This window comes from Sphaeramia orbicularis, chromosome 22 (genome assembly GCF_902148855.1).
Source record: "Sphaeramia orbicularis chromosome 22, fSphaOr1.1, whole genome shotgun sequence".
Classification (NCBI taxonomy): Eukaryota; Metazoa; Chordata; class Actinopteri; order Kurtiformes; family Apogonidae; genus Sphaeramia; species Sphaeramia orbicularis.
This window is the reverse complement of record NC_043978.1, coordinates 31,124,434-31,144,467: the sequence shown is the minus strand read 5'-3', so window position 1 is coordinate 31,144,467 and position 20,034 is coordinate 31,124,434. Positions and strand designations below refer to the sequence as shown.

Here is a 20,034-nt window from a genome sequence, read left to right as displayed (position 1 = left end):
TACTCTGATAATATTCTCTGTATTTAGTTTTAGTTCAGTTTTAAGGGAAAATCAGGTATTTGTCTATATTTAATGTACTGATTATGTAGATGTTTATAAAACCTCAGATTAAAGTTGAGGGTTATTGTATCCAAAATAGAGAAAATTGAAGATTAAACATATATTTTTATCCAAAATATATCATAAACTGAACATAAAATAAGCATCTCCAACCACTGTCATTTATTAAACTCCATGGGTTTGCTGGTGAATCAATGTTGCTGAAGATGACAGTGTTTCCACGGTAACTACGGAGCCTCTGAACGTCATATCTGATGACCATGAAAAGATGACAAGCTGCATTTGACATCAATTATTTACATGGATTGATAGGATTATTGGATGAACAGACATTAAACATTTTATATCAGTGAATGATTATGGTCACCAGTGGATGTTTGGGTCTTTATGGGTTAAAGAAGTTCTGATTGGAAAGAAATACATTTGTAACATGCAAAAGCAAACACCTGGATCAGAATAGAACTATAGATTTTACATGTGTTCATTAAATTAACAGTGATAATATTTCTCCAACATGCAAGTATGAATAACAGAAAGTATAATGACTGTTTATTTGCTAATAAAAAAAAAAGCACAATTTACACTGTTGGAAAAATTTTGTTTTCAAACACATTCCTCTTTTTATCCCTATTTATACACATCAGTTATCCCCTTTGACCTGGTGCAGTGATTCCATACTGAGTCCCAGTAATTTATCTATCAAGAATAAATCACATTGTCACAATCATCTCATGAGAAGAGGGAAAATAAATCGATTCCAACTTCTTGGGCAACAGTGTATAAATAAATGTTTATATTTTATATGACACTGGGACAAAATAGAAATATCAGCTAGTATTTAACTTTATTTAACCCTTTCATGCATAGTGGTCACTACAGTGGACACCTATTCTCCAGCTGTTCTCTTCTTTGTTCATGGGTTTAGTTCCATGTCCTCCTGAGACCCAGCAATGCATTTTTGTCCTCTGTAGGGGACAAAAGTTTGCCAGTTTTACTAAAAAAAATGCTGCTCGTTGCAAAGAACATTCTATTAAAAAAATAAATAAATGATTTTAAAAATTTATCTGAAAAACTATTGCATCATGCAGTTTCTAATCAAGATGACTATTTAATGTAAAAAAGCTGAAAATTTTCACTTTCCTAGGTCTCAGGAGGATATCAGCCAACACAGTGATGCTCATGCATCATCTACATTGATATTCAGACCATTTCTTTGACTTTGCTGTTCTTGATAAGCCTGATCTGTACTAACTTGTTTGAGTGTAAATCAACAGCTAATTTTCTTAAACAAAAAGTTTATTTTTTTAAATTTTTTTTAATGTATTATTTCCATGAAATGAGTAAAAACTAGTATTAGAGTATGATAAAATTGTTCTTTTTTTCATGCCTAAAGTAGATTAAAAACACTCTGGAAAAAAAATGTTGATTAAGGTTCTCATATTTCATGCATGAAAGGGTTAAGGTGCAGTATGTCGGCATCGAGTGGTGAAGTTGAAGATTGCAACTAACTGGATACCCCTCATCTCACCCTCCCTTACATTGGCTTCTTAAACCAAAAAAAAGTCTTTCATCAAAACCAATCTTTTTTTATGCCTCTTCTGAGCTTTGGTTAAATAGACACAATATATGGACACAAGTACTGGATACACTGAATTCAGGTGTTTCATGGTTAACTTTGTCATCCAAAATGCATAGAAAATGCTTCAGTTTGTTTTCACTTTTACCCAACACTGTTTTTTTTTTTTTTTTAATATAATAGTTTTAATGTTCTGCCTCTAGATTTATTAAATATTATCACATTCTTACTCTAAATAATCAGTTTAAACCACATATAACTGTCTGGTTTCTTCAGCTTGGAGTGAAAATCAACCTTTAAACTTCTAATACACACTGATTTGGCATTTACTGTGATAATTATTGCAAGTCAACCGAAATGGGAAGTCCTACGAGCTGTAGGTGTGACAGGTCTGAATATTTTTATATAACGTATTAACTCTGGTGAGATATACAGTAGATGGTGACAGTTACATACCATAACTCTGTATATCTAGTAGTATAAAATGTAAAAAAAAAAAAAAAAAAAAAAAAAAAGACTGAGTTACTGAAACATGCTGGCTCTCTGTAGAAATAAACAGGCCATTCTAAGGCAACACAAACACCAGAAATCTTATTTTTGGGACATTATACAATAATAAAGTATATAATTATGAGTATGATAATGGGTCTCCTCTAAACCCCCTAAATGTTACACACTGAAGTTTTAAGTGTACTTTAAATAAGAAAGAAGAGACAACAAAAGAAATGTGCGTTTCTATGTTTTTAATGTCACTACTATACACAAACATATCGAAGATGGAAGTGACAAATAATACACAAAATTTTCTCAGGGATAAAAACAGATTTATAGCAAATATTGTCTATTTTTCAGTCCTTTACTATTTACAATGAGGTTACTTCAAATACAAGCAGTGTTGTATTTGTTAATATATGTTAGTAACACCAAAATGTGTCATTTACTGGTATTTAATAACTTCATTCTTCAGTTCAAGTAATATACTGTTGTTAATGTTGTAATTCTCAAGATTCTGGTTGAGAAACATTTATTTCTTATGTCTGGTTTTAAAACAAACACACACACACATGCACAGTTCTTCACTTTCAGTCACATACAGTGCTTTGACCACTGAGATCATTTATTTATTGCACATGTGTACCTGGTTTCAGTGAGATATTAAAACATGTCATTGTTCTACATTTTTTTTTATTATTCCATCATAAATATACGTCTCTTATTTGGCAAAAATATTCACTTAGATGTAACACCTCATAGAAATATTCAAAGACCGGATGCCCACTTCATCACTGATAATGGAGCATCTTAAATAAAAATCCACCAAACTCCATCTTCATACTGGACTAGACTGGAAATTACAGCACCATCTTTCAATGAATAGTGTGTTTTCATTGTATCTCATTAAAAAGATTATGTATAGCTTCAGGATTAGTGCTAACTGTCTTCTAGACAACATATGGAGTAAAATGTATAGAGTCACATGTAAACAAAGGCTGGTACAAGCTGAGATTGAATGTACCAGAGTCCAGTTTACAACGTCAATCTGTCCAAACATGTGACACCCTCTGTCACAACTCTGAGAATAAGCACACAATGTTTTCACATAATGAAAGATATAAACGTTTTACCACGTTAACACCAGTGGTGCATTATCTTTCTATCATTTTTCAGAGATTTCGAATACATGACCTGGCTTCGAGTCCAATTGCAGGTATTCATGATCAATCTGAAATCTGGTACAGGACGCTCAGTTATTATAAATCCTGTTTAGATGTTGGGGTTGTGAGTTTGATCCCCTATTTAGCCACTGTGCTACGTCCTTGAGCAAAGGCACTTAACCCGACTCGCTGCGACTAAAATCATGTTTAGCTACGTCAGGTTTTTCCATTCATTAAAAGCTTTTTCTATCTTATTGTCACGCTGATTAACAGCATCTTTGGTCGATCACGCAGCTTCAGTTTCTGACAGCGCTCATCCCTTTGACTGAAATAATCTGAAAATAATCCCATGTGCCTTCAGAGAGAATCACATTCATACACTAACGGGTAAAGGAATTAGAGCAGAGTCGTTGATCGTAGCCATTATTAACATGAAGGACTAGCACAAGTGTGTAGATGGTGTAGTTTAATAAGACTTTAACTGTCAACAAGTCAGGTAGTTATGTTTGGGAGCTCTCATATACAGTGCATGGTCATTCCTTTTGAAATGTAAAAATAAAATAACAAAAAAAGTTGTAAATTAGAGGTGATTCCTCTGGTAGAAAGAAAAAAAAGAAAAAAAAAAAAAGTGTAATGAATAATAAGCATTATGGACATATGTACATGTCTATTATGTAGTGAAGCAAAAAAAAAAAAAAAAAAAAAAAAAAAAGCAATAAAGGAACACAACTGTACCAACCACTTTTCAAGTAAACCTGGGCTCAGAGCGATCAGGCCTCAGTTGTACATGTGGCATATTTGTACCCTGTTTACAGCACAATTTACTCCTTTAAAAACAATTTGCACCATGATGCAGCACAAAGGCTCTTAACAGTAGATGTATTATCTGCATTTATGATGTAAATGGATGATCCACAGGTAGTAGAATAGATTGTTCCATTTAATACTGGACATCCCATTATATCAATATCAAGATAAAAAAATAAAATAAAATGAAAGGAAAGGAATGACACTGGCTGCATGTATTTGGTGTGAGAGCTCAACCAAATCTGGAAAGAAAATCAAATCGGTCCATTACCCATGATGCTCTGCTGCCCTGGGTTTTCTCCTGAAGACCCACGATGAACAGCAGACTGCATTTCAGCAGCGCTGGGCATTTTATCAATAAAACTGACTAAACCTCAGACTGGATTCAGGCTGAAGTTTCAAAATATCAGTGGTGAAAAAGCATAGAATGGAAACTGGGCTTCATCCTCATCCACAAAGAAACACTGGAAGTAGGGCAGCTCGTCTGTGAGGAGACACAGGAGAGTCATCGAATCAGTACAACATGTTCCCTCTGCTTGGAGTTTGCACACATCTGTGACATTTCATTAGTTAGAAGGGTATTTGGACGTACCATCCATAACATAGCTGTCTGATATGGCAGGTTCTGCTGTTAAAAAGACAAGATAATGTTAATCACACATTACAGTGAAGAATGTTAATACAGTACAGTTTAACACAGTACCTTTTACTTTTTCTTCTTTGGCAGCTTTCTTTTCCACTGCTTTTTCTATCACAAAAATAGATATTTCATAGATTAACTCATAAATCATGTTACAGTGATATATTTATGTTTTTTTAATCATCATACCTTTCTTTGCAGGCTGCTGTATCTCTTTCAAAACTCTGTCCACTGTGAATAGCAGCAAAAGATCAATAATATTGTCTGATAATAAACCGTTTCCATCAGAGTAACACACCGCTGTGTTTTACAGATATCTTTAATTTTTAAAGCTGGTTCCATACAGTACCTTTAGTTTTCTCTTCTTTCACTGTCCTCTTCTCTACTGCTTTTTCTAAGGGACAGAGGAAAGAATATGAAAAAGGTTTTTGTAGATCATAAATACTCCAGATTTTGTTGTTGTTTTACCTAAGTGGGAACCTCCTGGGCGATAAAAAACTAAACAAACAAACAAACAAAACTGTGCCAGTGGAAATGCTAAAACTGCAGTTCCTCAAATGGCCACTTGAGGCTCTAAAAGCAAGTTTATCTCCATTGACATCCATGTTAAAATGTCTAACTTCACAGCAGAAATAACCATATGGAAACCATTTTTGGTCTCTATAGCTAATGTCCTGTTCAAGATACAGGGATTGAATTTTTAATTTTTGGAAATGACCTCTTTGCCTTATACTATTTTATACAGTTTTTCATTCAGTTTGAAGATAAACCAACCTGGACATAATTAGTTGTAGTGCATTGTGCAAATTTAACATAACTAATCAAACACAACTGTATGTGTCATCATTTATCGAGTAGCATTGGTTTGATGAGTTTCATCCCTCATTATTCCTCATCTGCACCTTATTATCCACGTATGGTCACTTCAGTTTCCCAAAAAACTGGATGGCAACAATCAAAATACCAAACTAAAGTCCATTCACAGACCAGTGGCTAATGACACAGAGGCTTCATCCACTTAGTCTGTGGTTTTACCACTAAACTAACTGTTTGAATATTCAAGGATATATTTCGTTGCAATCTGAGATTTTTCTATTTGGTTGAAATTATCCAAATTTTGGTTACCCATATTGTTTTTCGTATTTTGAACATTCAAATTTCTTCATTTTAATGTCAAAGGTCAAGGCTGGTTTAGAGCTTTAAACAGAAATGCTTGCTGTGGTTTCCTCAGTGAAGCAAAAACACTAAAAGCATCACACTTTGACTCATGGTAGCACTGCATTCATGTATTTAATATATGAAATGACCTTAAAATCCCCTGTTGACACTGATCTAAGTGATAAGAATATGAAGCCTGAATGTCATCATCATACCTTTCTTCACTGCAGCAGCTTTGTGCCTCTCTTTAAGAGTCTCCAGTTCTGTAAAAAAAAAAAAAGTGTGGTCAGACATGGACAAACAGGCTGAAACTGTGATCAGCTCATTTTTATGTGATTCGTAATGCAGCTCGAATCACTGCGTGGCTACCTCTAAGCAGCTGGCAGAGCATAAAGCAGCTTTGGTCAGTGCAAGAAACTCTGCAATAACATGTCAGTTATCCAGAGAATCAAAATCAGTATTAATGCTGGTTTGGGCTTTTACTTTGAAGGCCTATCATCTATCAAGTAGCTTCATTAACTGATGTCCACATAAGCATATTCCTAGGATCATTGGACAGAAACAGGTGTTTGCCTATGGACCTGCTGTGGTTTCTCATAGGCAAAAGGCTTGTTTCATTTCGTGTCCAGATCTGTTGCTCCTTCATACATGTTATATTTTTACTAATGTACCTTTCTTCATACGAACAGGCCTGCGCTTTATCCTCAATGCAGCTGAGCCATCAAAGAAAAAAATGTAATGGATTAACTTATTTATAGTCTGTAGTTAGAAAACATATAGGAAAATTCACCACAAAACAGCTGTTTATTCCTACATTAAGAAATTAATCCATTCATTAACATTATTTTTTTTTACATTGTACCTTTTGTAAGAATCGGTTTGACTTTCTTCTTTAGGACTTTAGGCTCTGAGTAAATAGGAGTAAGGCATATCTTCATATTAATTTAATGCCATTTGCAGATTTAAACATTTTTGCAGCTCTAACATAAGAATCTGCATGCAAATGTTCAAGCCAGAGTACCTTTTTTCTTAAGGTGTGGTTTGAGCTTTTCTTTTCTTGCTACAGGCTCTGTTTTAGAAGCAAATTCCAAATGCAAAGACATATTTACAATTTAGAGATAAGAACAGCATATTTCTTTGGCTTTTACAACTTTTCATTCACCTTTCTTTTCAGGGGCTGCTTTAGGCTTCTCCTTTGTAACTTCTGAATATAATGGATGGAAAAAACTTCAGTCTTTGTGCTGAAAACATTCAGGTTTTAATTACTAAAGGATTATAAATGCATTACCTTTTTTGGCATGGACTGGTTTGGCCTCAGGTTCTAATGAGAAAAGAGGAAAATTCAGTTAATTTCAGTATTTTAATCAACATTCTCATTTACTGAAGAGATAAGATAAGATAAGATAAGATAAGATAAGATAAGATAAGATAAGATAAGATAAGATAAGATAAGATAAGATAAGATAATCCTTAATCAGTCCAATGATGGGGGTATTTACAATGTTATAGCAACATAGAGACAGTTATACTGCAAAAAAATATTAAATAAGTGCAGAAAATATATATAAAGGGCCATATACTTTATAATAATTGTAAGAAAAGACTGCATTGTCAAAGAAAAAGTCAGTATTTCTGTGAATATGATGTTTGTATGTTCGATCAGTTACATGCATTACTGCAGTCTGTCTTCAATAGCAGATAAATTAATCATAAATGTAAATACAGAATCAATCGTACTTGCGTTATAGCATTACTTCTATAATTGCTGAATAATGTGACCATGAAAATTCAACATAAACACTGAGGGATTCAAGTGACAGTAAAACACTGAACCACTGAGTGTTTGGGACTGGATGGAATAAATAATGAGATAACTTCATTTTAAAGCTGTGATACTGGGTGAAATCTGTGTTGTTTTATGAGAATTAGAGATTTAACATGAAAGCATACTAAATCCATCAAATCCATGAATTCTTAGTAAGTCAAACTGGGGCAAAAAAGTCACAAGATTTTACTGTTTTTTTTTAGGAAGAGAATATCTCCCATCACATCTACAAAAATATACATGGATTGAGGGATTATGCATTAAGTAGAGTTTTCTACATCTACTGTACAAAGCGCTACAACACACACTTCTACTACTACAGATACCTTTCTTCTTTTCAGGTGGTGTACGTTTCACTTTGGTAACAGGTACTATAATAATACACAGTCATATTTAACTATCATGGTTACAGTGGGAAATATTTATGCAAAATGTGATAAAAACAATAACTTTATTAGAAAACAATTATAAAGTCAAATAAGACACACCTTTTTTGGCAACTGGCCCTGCCTTTTTCTCCTTGAGAACTTCAGCTTCTAACACAAGAAAATGATTACAGTTATACATTATGTATTTTATCTACTATTGTCCATTCCCATATAAAATAAATATACTGAATATACTTTAACATGTTACCTTTTATTGCTGGTGCTGCTTTGATTTTCTCTTTTGGGGTCACAGGCACTAACAGTGATACAATATTAAAGCTTTTAACTTTGACTTTGTGGAAAATAAAATAAATAAAATATATTATTGTCCATAAAGTTGGAATAAAATATTTTTACCTCTTCTCATGAAATGATTGTGATAATGTGATTTATTCTGGATAGATAGTATAACTGGGACCCAATGCAACGGTCAAAGGTCATTGTTGATGTGTATAAATAGGAATAAAAAGAGGAATGTGTCTGAAAACAAAATTATTCCAACTTCATGGGCAACAGTGTATTTGTAAATGGAATTTGAGGGTTGAGCTTATAACACCATTAAAATAAGCTGCAAACAGTAAAACGTACCTTTCTTCAGTGGTGTGACCTTCACCTTTTCTTTGGTCAGAGACACATTTTTGTGTGGAGCCTCAGCTTCTGCAGAAACATTTGGTGATAATAATGAAACACTGTTCTGTAACTTTGAACTTTTCTCACTGATTTGCATCATTTTACCTTTAATAACCGGGGTCGGTTTCGGCTTTGGTTTTGGAACCTCAGCTACACAGATCATAAAACACATAAAACATGATGTTCAGTATATGAAACAAACCCCCTGATGACATGTACATGTAATATATGAAGTCTGTCTCACCGATCTTGGCAGAAACTGCTCTGACTCTGTGTTTTTGCACTTGAATGTAATAAAACATAAAGTAGGTAAAGTTAGATAAACAGCATTCAAAAGGTAACATGGAAATGACCAGTTTCTCCAAGAATATTGAAGCTGAGCAGGTAATGAAAAAATATTTATGCATACTTTAAAGGTAGGATAAGAGATGTTTTCCTGGAGCATTTTTTTATTATATTGCTAAAAATCCCATTCACATCCCGATTGTAACCAATTAATTAAATGATGTAACACAAAAATAACAAATTTAGTCACCTGTGGAATGGACAGGACGGAAAATCACCATCCAATCATTTTAACCAGCCCATCAAAATGATTGAATGCTGATATGTCTATCAAGCTCAACTGCCATTGGTCCCTCCCCCCTCTGTGAGTACAGTCCGGTACTCTGGAGGCATGGCTTTGGGGGGAAGTCTGAAGAAAGGGGTTTGGACTTTTGAATTATATAGTTTCAAAATGTAGCTTGCTCAGACTGTTTTTCCAGGATCTCCTACCCTACCTTTAATGCAATTATGAGTAAGAACACAATAAATATACCTCTCTTGATTGGGACTACTTTGACTTTCTCTTTGACCAGAGAAACATTTTTCGGAGCGACTTCTGGTTCTGAAGAAAAATTATAGAAAAATATCAATCACTTGCAGTATGTAAATGTAAGTTTACTGTCATATGTAAGGGCACATAAAGGACTTACCTTTAGCCAGAACAACTGGTTTGGCCTTTTCTTTTGGAGCAGCTGCCTCTGTTTAACAAAAGTATAATGTTACAGTGGGCTACATCCATGGCTTTACTCTTTATAGCTTGTAAATGATAGTATGTATGTTTCACCTTTAACAGGAGCAGCTTTGACCTTTTCCTTTGGAGCTTCTGTATCAAAACAAAGCACATTGGTAGGATCAGTGAGTTAAAACTGTTCTAGAACAAAATATAACATAACCTGGTATCATGGTATTAGCTTATATGGCTCCATTAAAACTGTATTATGTAAATTACAGCACTAGAATAGTGAATTTGTCATGCAGAAAATTACTGTCAAACAAAGAAACTGTAAATATATTTCATTAAACAGTATCTACATTAAATATAACCTACCTTTCTTGGGAGGAGCTTTTTTGGCCTTTTCTTTGGTAACCTCAGCATCTTAAAACAGAAAATAAATAATGGCTGAAGTTGTTAGGAGTATATAATTGTGTTTCTTTGTCTATAGTATGAGTATGAGTACAGTATGAGTATCTCCTGAGTCAAACGTGGTCACATTAGAGTTAAACTATTGTGGCAGACATCTGTTTTTACCTTTGTGAACCAGTGTGGGTTTTGGTTTTGGTTCAACCTCGACTGTGGAGACACATAGGAAGTAAAAGTTATGAACTAACATTAGCATCATTTATTAGCCTCCTTGTACAATGTGGTTTCTTCTCAGGCACATTAAGAGTTGTCAGAGGTGTAAAATATTGACATCAAAAATCTGTGATATACCATAATATTCTTGGTGATCCTTGAATTCACCACTAGCTCATTTAGATAGCATTTATTTCAAGGAAATTATCACTGTACATGTGAACAGCTAAAGAAAAAACAACAAATAAGAAAATGATCCCCGGGTTCTGGTTTAGCTTTGACCTGAGAAAATTTAAGAACCAATCTTTGCAAATAATGTTGAAATAAATAGATTTATTGCTATAATCAGAAAATTACATGCTGTTTGCAGCATTTTACCACTGCAGTTGTTACTTTTACGTTCCATCTCACCTGCTTTTGTGATGTTAACATGTTCCTTCGTCAGCACTGGTGCAGCCTCCTTCTTGATTACTCGAATAATCTTTTTGGGTTTAGCAACTGAAATAAAAAAAGAGATAGTGTATGACCATGTTCCTCAAATTATATTGTAATATAGCAATTTATGGGTTAATAAATTACATGATTCCAATTAGGGGCAGATGTATTTGGAATACTTAAATTTCCATCAGTGGTTCAATTTCACTCTCTGCTGAGATATATATGGAAATTCTCTTTTTTTGTTTCTTTCACCAATTCGTCTGTATTGTATATAGTATATATAGGAAATGCATATAAAGCCATATATTTTGTAATGTTTAAAGGTCCATTGTGTAGGATTTATTGGCATCTAGTGGTGAGGTTGTAGTCTGCAACCAACAAATATACCTTCACGTCTATCTTCCCCTTCTGGAAGAACCAGTAATGACCAATGAAAACATGACAAGAGCCCATGTGTTTGTTCTAATCTCAGAGAAAGAAGAAATAAATGAGCCATTCTGTGGTAACAACAACACAGTGATTCTTATTTTCTGGTGGTTATGCAGTGATAACTGTGAACATTACATACATTTAATGTCACAGATTCTTCTAACTCCTACTCACCGGACATAAAATGCTGTATTAAACATACAGTACCTGTCTTGATTTCTTTCCTTTTAATATCTTCTTTCTCCACTTTGGGAGGTGTCTTTACTTCCTCTTTTACTTTGGGAGGTTTCTTCTCTTCTTTCTCTTTGAGAGGTTTCTTGACTTCCTCCTTTTCTTTGGGAGGTTTTGCTTCAGCTTTTTCTTTGGGAGGTTTCTTGACTTCCTCTTTTGGTTCTTTGGGAGGTTTTACTTCTTTCACTTCTTTGGGAGGTTTCTTCACTTCCTCCTTTTCTTTGGGAGGTTTCTTCACTTCCTCTTTTGGTTCTTTGAGAGGTTTCTTGACTTCCTCTTTTGGTTCTTTGGGAGGCTTCTTCACTTCCTCTTTTGGTTCTTTGGGAGGTTTTACTTCTTTCACTTCTTTGGGAGGTTTCTTGACTTCCTTTTCTTTGGGAGGCTTTTTGACTTCCTCTTTTGGTTCTTTGAGAGGTTTCTTGACTTCCTCTTTTGGTTCTTTGAGAGGTTTCTTGACTTCCTCTTTTGGTTCTTTGGGAGGCTTCTTCACTTCCTCTTTTGGTTCTTTAGGAGGTTTTACTTCTTTTACTTCTATGGGCAGTTTCTTGACTTCCATCTTTTCTCTGGTAGGTTTCTTGACTTCCTCTTTTGGTTCTTTGGGAGGTTTTACTTCTTTTACGTCTTTGGGAGGTATCTTGACTTCTTCCTTTTCTTTGGGAGCCTTCTTCACTTCCTCTTTTGGTTCTTTGGGGGTTTTTACTTCTTTCACGTCTTTAGGAGGTTTCTTGGCCTCCTCCTTTTCTGTGGGAGGTTTCTTGACTTCCTCTTTTGGTTCTTTGGGGGGCTTTGCTTCTTCTTTCACTTCTTTGGGAGGTATCTTGACTTCCTCCTTTTCTTTGGGTGGTTTCTCGGCTTCCTCCTTTTCTTTGGGAGGCTTTTTCACTTCGTCTTTCGGTTCTTTGGGAGGCTTTGCTTCTTTCACTTCTTTGGGGGGTTTCTTGGCTTCCTCCTTTTCTTTGGGAAGCTTCTTCACTTCCTCTTTTGGTTCTTTGGGGGTTTTTACTTCTTTCATTTCTTTGGGAGGTTTCTTGACTTCTTCCTTTTCTTTGGGAGGTTTCTTTGCTTCCTCCTTTTCTTTGGGAGGCTTTTTCACTTTCTCTTTCAGTTCTTTGGGGGTTTTTGCTTCTTCTTTCACTTCTTTGGGGGGTTTCTTGGCTTCCTTCTTTTCTTTGAGAGGCTTCTTCACTTCCTCTTTTGGTTCTTTGGGGGGTTTTGCTTTTTCTTTCACTTCTTTGAGAGGTTTCTTGGCTTCCTCCTTTTCTTTGGGAGGTTTCTTGACTTCCTCCTTCTCTTTGGGAGGTTTCTTATCTTCTTCCTTTTCTTTGGGAGGTTTCTTTGCTTCCTCCTTTTCTTTGAGAGGCTTCTTTACTTCCTCTTTTGGTTCTTTGGGGGGTTTTGCTTTTTCTTTCACTTCTTTGAGAGGTTTCTTGGCTTCCTCCTTTTCTTTGGGAGGTTTCTTGACTTCCTCCTTCTCTTTGGGAGGTTTCTTAGCTTCTTCCTTTTCTTTGGGAGGTTTCTTAGCTTCTTCCTTGTCTTTGGGAGGTTTTCTTTGCTTCCTCCTTTTCTTTGAGAGCTTCTTACTTCCTCTTTGGTTCTTTGGGGGGTTTTGCTTTTCTTTCACTTCTTGAGAGGTTTCTTGGCTTCCTCCTTTTCTTGGGAGGTTTCCTTGGCTTCCTCCTTTCTTTGGAGGCTTCTTTTCTTCCTCTTTTGGTTCTTTGGGGGGTTTTGCTTTTTCTTTCACTTCTTTGGAGGTTTTCTGACTTCATCATTCTCTTTGGGAGGCTTCTTGGCTTCCTCCTTTTCTTTTGGAGAGGCTTCTTTTTCTTCCTTCTTTTGGTTCTTTGGGGGGTTTTGCTTTTTCTTTCACTTCTTTGGGAGTTTTCTGGCTTCCTCCTTTTCTTTTGGAAGGCTCTTTTCTTCCTCTTTGGTTCTTTGGGGGTGGTTTTGCTTTTTCTTTTTCCACTTCTTTGGAGGTTTCTTGACTTCCTCCTTCTCTTTGGGAGGCTTTCTTGGCTTCCTCCTTTCGTTGGTAGGCTCTTTTCTTACTTCTTTTGGTTCTGTGGGGGTTTTTTCTTTTCTTTCACTTCTTTGAGAGGTTTCTTGGCTTCCTCCTTTTCTTTGGGAGGTTTCTTGGCTTCCTCCTTTTCTTTGGGAGGCTTCTTTTCTTCCTCTTTTGGTTCTTTGTGGGGTTTTGCTTTTTCTTTCCTTTCTTTGGGAGGTTTCTTGACTTCCTCCTTCTCTTTGGGAGGCTTCTTAATTTCTTCCTTTTCTTTGGGAGGTTTCTTTGCTTCCTCCTTTTCTTTGAGAGGCTTCTTCACTTCCTCTTTTGGTTCTTTGGGGGGTTTTGCTTTTTCTTTCACTTCTTTGGGAGGTTTCTTGTCTTCCTTTTCTTTGAGAGGTTTCTTGGCTTCTTCCTTTCCTTTGGGAGGTTTCTTTGCTTCCTCCTTTTCTTTGAGAAGCTTCTTCACGTCCACTTTTGGTCCTTTGGAAGGTTTCTTCTCTGCTTTCACTTCTTTGGGAGGTTTCTTGGCTTCTTCCTTTTCTTTTGGAGGTTTCTTGACTTCTTCCTTCTCTTTGGGAGGCTTCTTAGCTTTCTCCTTTTCTTTGGGAAGTCTCATTACTTCCTCCTTTTCTTTGGGAGTTTTTGCTTCTTTTTTCACTTCTTTGGGAGGTTTCTTCTCTTCTTTTTCTTTGTGAACTTTCTTGACGTCCTCCTTTTCTTTGGAAGGTTTCTTCTCTTCTTTTGGTTCTTTGGGAGGTTTCTTTACTTCTTCTTTGGGAGGTTTTGCTTCTTTGGGAGGTTTCTTGACTTCCCTCTTTTCCTTGGGTGGTTTCTTCAGTTCCTCTTTTGGTTCTTTGGGAGGTTTTACTTCTTTTACTTCTTTGGGAGGTTTCTTCGCTTCCTCCTTTTCTTTGGGAGGTTTCTTTATTTCATCTTTTGGTCCTTTGGCAAGTTTTGCTTCTTCTGTCACTTCTTTGGGAGGTTTCTTGATTTCCTCCTTTTCTTTGGGAGGTTTCTTCACTTCTTTTTCTTTGGGGGGTTTCTTCACTTCTTCCTTTTTCTTTTGAAGGTTTCTTCTCTTCTTTTTCTTCTTTGGGGGTTTCTTCACTTCCTCTTTTTCCTTGGGAGGTTTCTTCTCTCTTTTACTTCTTTTGGAGGTTTCTTCACTTCTTCCTTTTCTGTGGGATATTTCTTCTCTTCTATAACTTCTTTGAGAGGCTTCTTGACTTCTTTTTCTTTGGGAGGTTCCTTCTCTTCTTTTACTTCTTTTGGAGGTTTCTTGACTTCTTTTCTTTGGGAGGTTCCTTCTTTTCCTTTACATCTTTGGGGGCTTTCTTGACTTCCTTCTTTTCTTTGGAAGGTTTCTTCTCTTCTTTTACTTCTTTGGGGGGCTTCTTTACTTCCTCCTTTTCCTTGGGAGGTTTCTTCACTTCTTTCTTTCTTTGGGGGGTTCTTATCTTCTTTTACTTCTTTTGGAGGTTTCTTGACTTCTTTTTCTTTGGGAGCTTTCTTTACCTCTTCTTTTTCTTTGGGAGGTTCCTTCTCTTCTTTTACTTCTTTAGGGGGTTTCTTTACTTCCTCCTTTTCCTTGGGAGGTTTCTTCACTTCTTTCTTTTCTTTGGGGGGTTTCTTATCTTCTTTTACTTCTTTTGGAGGTTTCTTGACTTCTTTTTCTTTGGGAGCTTTCTTTACCTCTTCTTTTTCTTTGGGAGGTTCCTTCTCTTCTTTTACTTCTTTAGGGGGTTTCTTTACTTCCTCCTTTTCCTTGGGAGGTTTCTTCACTTCTTTCTTTTCTTTGGGAAGTTTCTTCTCTTCTTTTACTTCTTTTGGAGGTTTCTTGACTTCTTTTTCTTTGAGAGCTTTCTTTACCTCTTCTTTTTCTTTGGAAGGTTTCTTCACTTCTTTTTGTTTGGGAGGTTTCTTCACTTCTTCCTTCTCTTTGGTTGGTTTTGTCTCTTCTTTTTCTTTGGGAGGTTTCCTGACTTCTTCCTTTTCTTTGGGGGGTTTCTTCACCTCTGCCTTTTCTTTAGGAGGTTTCTTCTCTTCTTTTTCTTTGGGAGGTTTCTTCCCTTCCTGTTTTTCTTTGGGAAGTTTCTTCACTTCTTCCTTTTCTTTCAGAGGTTTCTTCACCTCTTTTTCTTTTGGAGGTTTTTTCAGATCATCCTTTTCTTTGAGAGGTTTTTTCACCTCTTTTTCTTTTGGAGGTTTTTTCAGATCACCCTTTTCTTTGAGAGGTTTTTTCTCTTCTTTTACTTTTTTGAGAGGTTTCTTTTCAGCTTTTACTTCTTTGGAAGGTTTCTCCTCCTCTTTCACTTTTTTCTGAGGCTTTTTCAGTTCATCCTTTTCTTTGGGAGGTTTCTTTTCTTCTGTTTCTTTCTTGAGGAGTTTCTTTACCTGTATTGGATGTTTCTTTTCTTCTTTTTCTTTGGGTGTTTTCTTTACTTCTTTCTTTTGTTTTGGTTTTTTGTCCTCCTCAATTTTGTCTTTGGATGCTTCCTTCTTTTCAAGTTCAGGCTCTAATAAATCTTTCTTTTTCTCAGAGGGCTTCTCCACTTCTTCCTCTTTGGATAATTGGGTTACTTCATCTGAAAGATGCACCAAACACCTTTTAATATTTTATATTTCAAAATATCTCTTAATATCTCCAGTATTATTGGTTTTCCTTTCTTAAAATGTAGCTCAAATCCAACAATGAAATTCTTTTCATGACAAGATAAAGTTATAAAGGTACAAATTGAAAGATTTATACATATTTTTCCCCAGTTGTAGTACATTTCACTTTAGAGTATTATTACTTGATTACTAATTTAGAATACCTTTGGGCTTTTCAGATTTGACCTAATCTTTTCTGCTGCTCTTCTTTTATTTCTATTTTCACAGGTTTGGCTTTTTTCCCCTGTCTAATTTCTCTGGCTTTGAGGTGTATAAGCAACAACACATTTGAAAAATAAACTGGTTTGCTACAAAACAAAATGAGTCACAGTTTTTGTGCAATATTAGCAAAATAACACCTCTTGCACATCCAACATTCATAATTTAAACCCCAATAGAAATTGTGCTAATCTGCAGCTAAGTGGTAACTGTTACAAATGTAATGCTAGAAGAAATAAGTGTAAATTAATATCATGAAGTGGCAAAAATCTTGCTCTTGAACTTATTGACTGACATCATGTTATAGTCTATCAAAAACCTATCAATTTGAATTACAAGATCTGGTTTGACAACATGATTATAAAACTTTCAATGTTTACTTTACACACTGACAGTACATACTTATATTTAACTCAAACAACAATCTTTTCGTAACCATAACCAAAGTATTCATATTACCTAAAACTAAATAGTTAGAGGAGTTGGATGTGAACTCCTGTCTCTGGTGGCAAAGTCCTGGATTTTGTAAATCCACCTTCCACCCCACCTGTCTCATCTATTGATGCATTGAGCAACTGAGTTAATATGAATATAATTTCTTTGAGACAGGGTTACTTGTTTTAAAATCCATTATCATTTGTAGATTTCACAAGTCTGGCTCCTAAGTGTCATTGTTACCTCCGCCAAGGAATGGCGGAGGTTATGTTTTCATCGGGGTTTGTCTGTTTGTCTGCTAGCAAGATAACTCAAAAAGTTACGGATGGATTTTGATGAAATTTTCAGGAAATGTTGATAGTAGCACAAGGAACAAACGATTAAATTTTGGTGGTGATAGGGGGGGACACTGATCTGCCTTGGGAGAGGTCTGCGCTCTCCGAGTGCTTTTCTAGTTCATTATATGACCAACAGTGGCCTCAAGTTGCACTAAAGCAGTGGTTCTTAAACCTTGTTGAGGCACTGAACCCACCAGTTTCATATGCGCATTCACTGAACCCTTCTTTATTACAAAATACAATATGATTTTTTTTTCAAATTCAAGACACAGGTATATGTTTTACTGGTGCACAAAATGAACTGTGCATTAACATCACTGTGCTCAAAGAACAAAACCAATACAGTGCATGAACTTACAACAAATTACACACCTTTTCACAAAGGACAGACCTTTTTTAATACACCACACTGAAATGGTTTTAATTTTTAACCTATGTATTCCAATAATGAACTTATTGTATTTTATGCTATTTATCATTTTTTACATTTAACACACACCCATCACCTAATTTCCATTAGGCTACAATAATAATGAATATTTACTGCAAATCAGTGTGACTTCTGCTGTTGTGTATATGTATGTGTAGGCCGTCAGGTCAACCCGGTTTTCGTTTCGTCTCGCTCCGAACTTTCCGAACCACGCAATTTTGACATAAAAAAAGATAATGAATGTAGTGTATCAAAAAAAAGTTCTCGTTACTCCTCAGTATTTTGTGATCGTTGTTTTATTACGACACTAGCTCGGCTTTAGCGTAATACGATTTCTCCGTCCGCGACGGTGCGTCGGTTGTCACATGACTGTAACTGACCAGTGCGGTGACCAAAAAATGTAAACGAACGCTACACATGGCTGCCTCCGTGGTTAACAGGAAGTAGCAAAGTCATAACAACCGATGTGGAAAATACTCAAATAATTCATCGTCAGACGAGTGGAGGAGATTATAAACACTTCCGGATGTGTTGTAGTGCTATAAGCAACAACAATACACCGCGTATATTGGATGTCAATCAGAGAAAGAGTCTCCGAAGCCGTTTGTTTACATACACGGACCTAGCCCGACACACACACCTGACTAATGAGTCGAGTGTGTGTCTTGACCTCCGCCGAACCCCTGAGACTGACTCACCGAACCCCTAGGGTTCGATCGAACCCAGGTTAAGAACCACTGCACTAAAGTCATGAGATTTTAGAGGAGGACAGAAAAATGTCCCTGTGGAATAAAAGTGAAACTAAGTAATGCAAATGTAGCAGAAGACTGAAGAAGAATATTACCTTTAATAATGGCTTCTCAGCTTCTTTTAATGTATCTCTTTCCTTTGCTTCTTTGAGAACTGCAGTATACCATTCAGATACATGGAGAAACATGTTAATGTAAATAATGGTGTTATCTGCAAAGAGGTTCAATTATGTAGAGTTATCATGACAAAGAACTCATGCTTGCATAAGCACTATAAGCACTACACGCTGATCAAAATCACACCCCATCATGATGATATTATGATTCAGTGATATTATTGTGTTGGTATGAAACTTGATGTTCTACTTGATAATTCACACATCACTATAAACTCAGAATTAACATAATGTACTAAAATAAAAATGATTAAATATGTTGCAGTAGTCAATGAACAACTTTAGTTACACTGTCAAGTTATTCAGATAAAAAAATATATCTGAATATTGCATGGATACAAACAATTCACATGGACATATACACTGTACATGTTCCATGTGTAGTAATTATACCACTCACCATTCAGAAACATGTACAGACAATGAAAAAAGATGATGCATATTTGTATTGTACCTTTCTCGAGCTGTTTCTCGAGGTGTATGTCTTTGCGATCAGCTTTGGATGCAGCTCTTTTCAGCCTCTCAGGGTCAGTTTTCAGCCTCTCGCTGTTGTTGTTGTTCTCATCGTGGTCTTCAGTGATGTCTTGGTCATGAACAGGCAGTGATATTGGTGCTTCTCCTTCTTCATCCTCCTCATCAGATACACTCTCATTAACAGGCCTCACAGCAGACAGATGTTCCACATCAAGTTTCTGGACTGATGGTTCTGTTTCAACGTCATCGTCCACCTCTACCTTAATCTCTACTTCACCCTCTGTTTCTCTTTCTTTGTCTTCTTCTTCCTCCAAAACCATGTCCACCTGAAGTTCTTCATCTGTGTCAGTTATTTCCATGCTTTCCTCTGTTTTCTCAGACACCACATATTTTTCGATGGTGGCAGTAGAAGCTAAAATCTCCTCTTCATCTTCCTCAGCTTCCACCACATCTTCTGTTTTTATCTCCTCTTTCTCCTCCTCCTCCTCAGATTGTATCACGGCATCTGTTTTTATTTCCTCTTTCTTCTCCTCCTCCTCCTCCTCCTCCTCCTCAGATTTTACCACGGCTTCTGTTTTTATCTTCTCCTTCTCCTCCTCCTCTTCTGTTTCTACCACCTCTTCTGTTGTTATCTCCTCTTTTTTCTCCTCCTCCTCCTCTTCCTCATCTTCTACCACCTGTTCTGTTTTTATTTCTTCTTCCTTCTTCTCCTCCTCTTCCTCCTCAGCTTCTACCACATCTTCTGCTGTAGTCTCCTCTTCTTCCTCCTCTTCTGCCTTTTGGTCTTCTGTTTCCTTCTCCTCTGTTTTTAATTCCTCCTCCTCTTCTGCAGCAGAACTCCCTTCTACTTTTATCTCCACTTCCTCCTTTTCCTCCTCTTCCTCAGTATCTGCTGCATCCTCCTTAGTAATAATTTCTCCCTCCTCGGTGGCATGAACTTCTTCAGTGTCCTCCTGTTTCTCCTCCTCTTCCTCAGCAAGGACTTGGTCATCATCTCCCAGAGATGGTTCATGTTTTTCTTCTTCAGCATCAGCAAGTTTCACTAGTAATGTGATAGCAATAGA

The 20,034-nt window shown here is 36.1% G+C and overlaps 1 protein-coding gene across 1 annotated transcript in view; it reads right to left on the bottom strand.

Moving 5' to 3' along the window:
• Positions 1-2,748: 2,748 nt before the first annotated feature.
• LOC115413234 (axoneme-associated protein mst101(2)-like) overlaps positions 2,749-20,034 on the bottom strand; it is a 26,422-nt gene continuing 9,136 nt past the window's right edge. The window contains exons 16-44 of the mRNA XM_030125967.1: positions 18,951-20,012; positions 14,877-16,082; positions 13,625-14,670; positions 13,466-13,502; positions 12,557-13,244; positions 11,472-12,253; positions 10,809-10,895; positions 10,353-10,394; positions 10,152-10,199; positions 9,888-9,926; positions 9,754-9,801; positions 9,597-9,665; positions 9,024-9,062; positions 8,885-8,929; positions 8,738-8,806; positions 8,358-8,405; positions 8,210-8,257; positions 8,048-8,092; positions 7,185-7,217; positions 7,059-7,100; positions 6,918-6,965; positions 6,759-6,803; positions 6,568-6,609; positions 6,112-6,159; positions 5,088-5,132; positions 4,928-4,969; positions 4,802-4,846; positions 4,691-4,726; positions 2,749-4,582 (exon numbers count right to left, since the gene is read on the bottom strand). Of these exons, the coding sequence (XP_029981827.1) occupies positions 4,497-4,582; positions 4,691-4,726; positions 4,802-4,846; positions 4,928-4,969; positions 5,088-5,132; positions 6,112-6,159; positions 6,568-6,609; positions 6,759-6,803; positions 6,918-6,965; positions 7,059-7,100; positions 7,185-7,217; positions 8,048-8,092; positions 8,210-8,257; positions 8,358-8,405; positions 8,738-8,806; positions 8,885-8,929; positions 9,024-9,062; positions 9,597-9,665; positions 9,754-9,801; positions 9,888-9,926; positions 10,152-10,199; positions 10,353-10,394; positions 10,809-10,895; positions 11,472-12,253; positions 12,557-13,244; positions 13,466-13,502; positions 13,625-14,670; positions 14,877-16,082; positions 18,951-20,012 (5,960 nt within the window). The 3' untranslated portion in view covers positions 2,749-4,496. The remainder of the gene's footprint in view (positions 4,583-4,690; positions 4,727-4,801; positions 4,847-4,927; positions 4,970-5,087; positions 5,133-6,111; positions 6,160-6,567; positions 6,610-6,758; positions 6,804-6,917; positions 6,966-7,058; positions 7,101-7,184; positions 7,218-8,047; positions 8,093-8,209; positions 8,258-8,357; positions 8,406-8,737; positions 8,807-8,884; positions 8,930-9,023; positions 9,063-9,596; positions 9,666-9,753; positions 9,802-9,887; positions 9,927-10,151; positions 10,200-10,352; positions 10,395-10,808; positions 10,896-11,471; positions 12,254-12,556; positions 13,245-13,465; positions 13,503-13,624; positions 14,671-14,876; positions 16,083-18,950; positions 20,013-20,034) is intronic.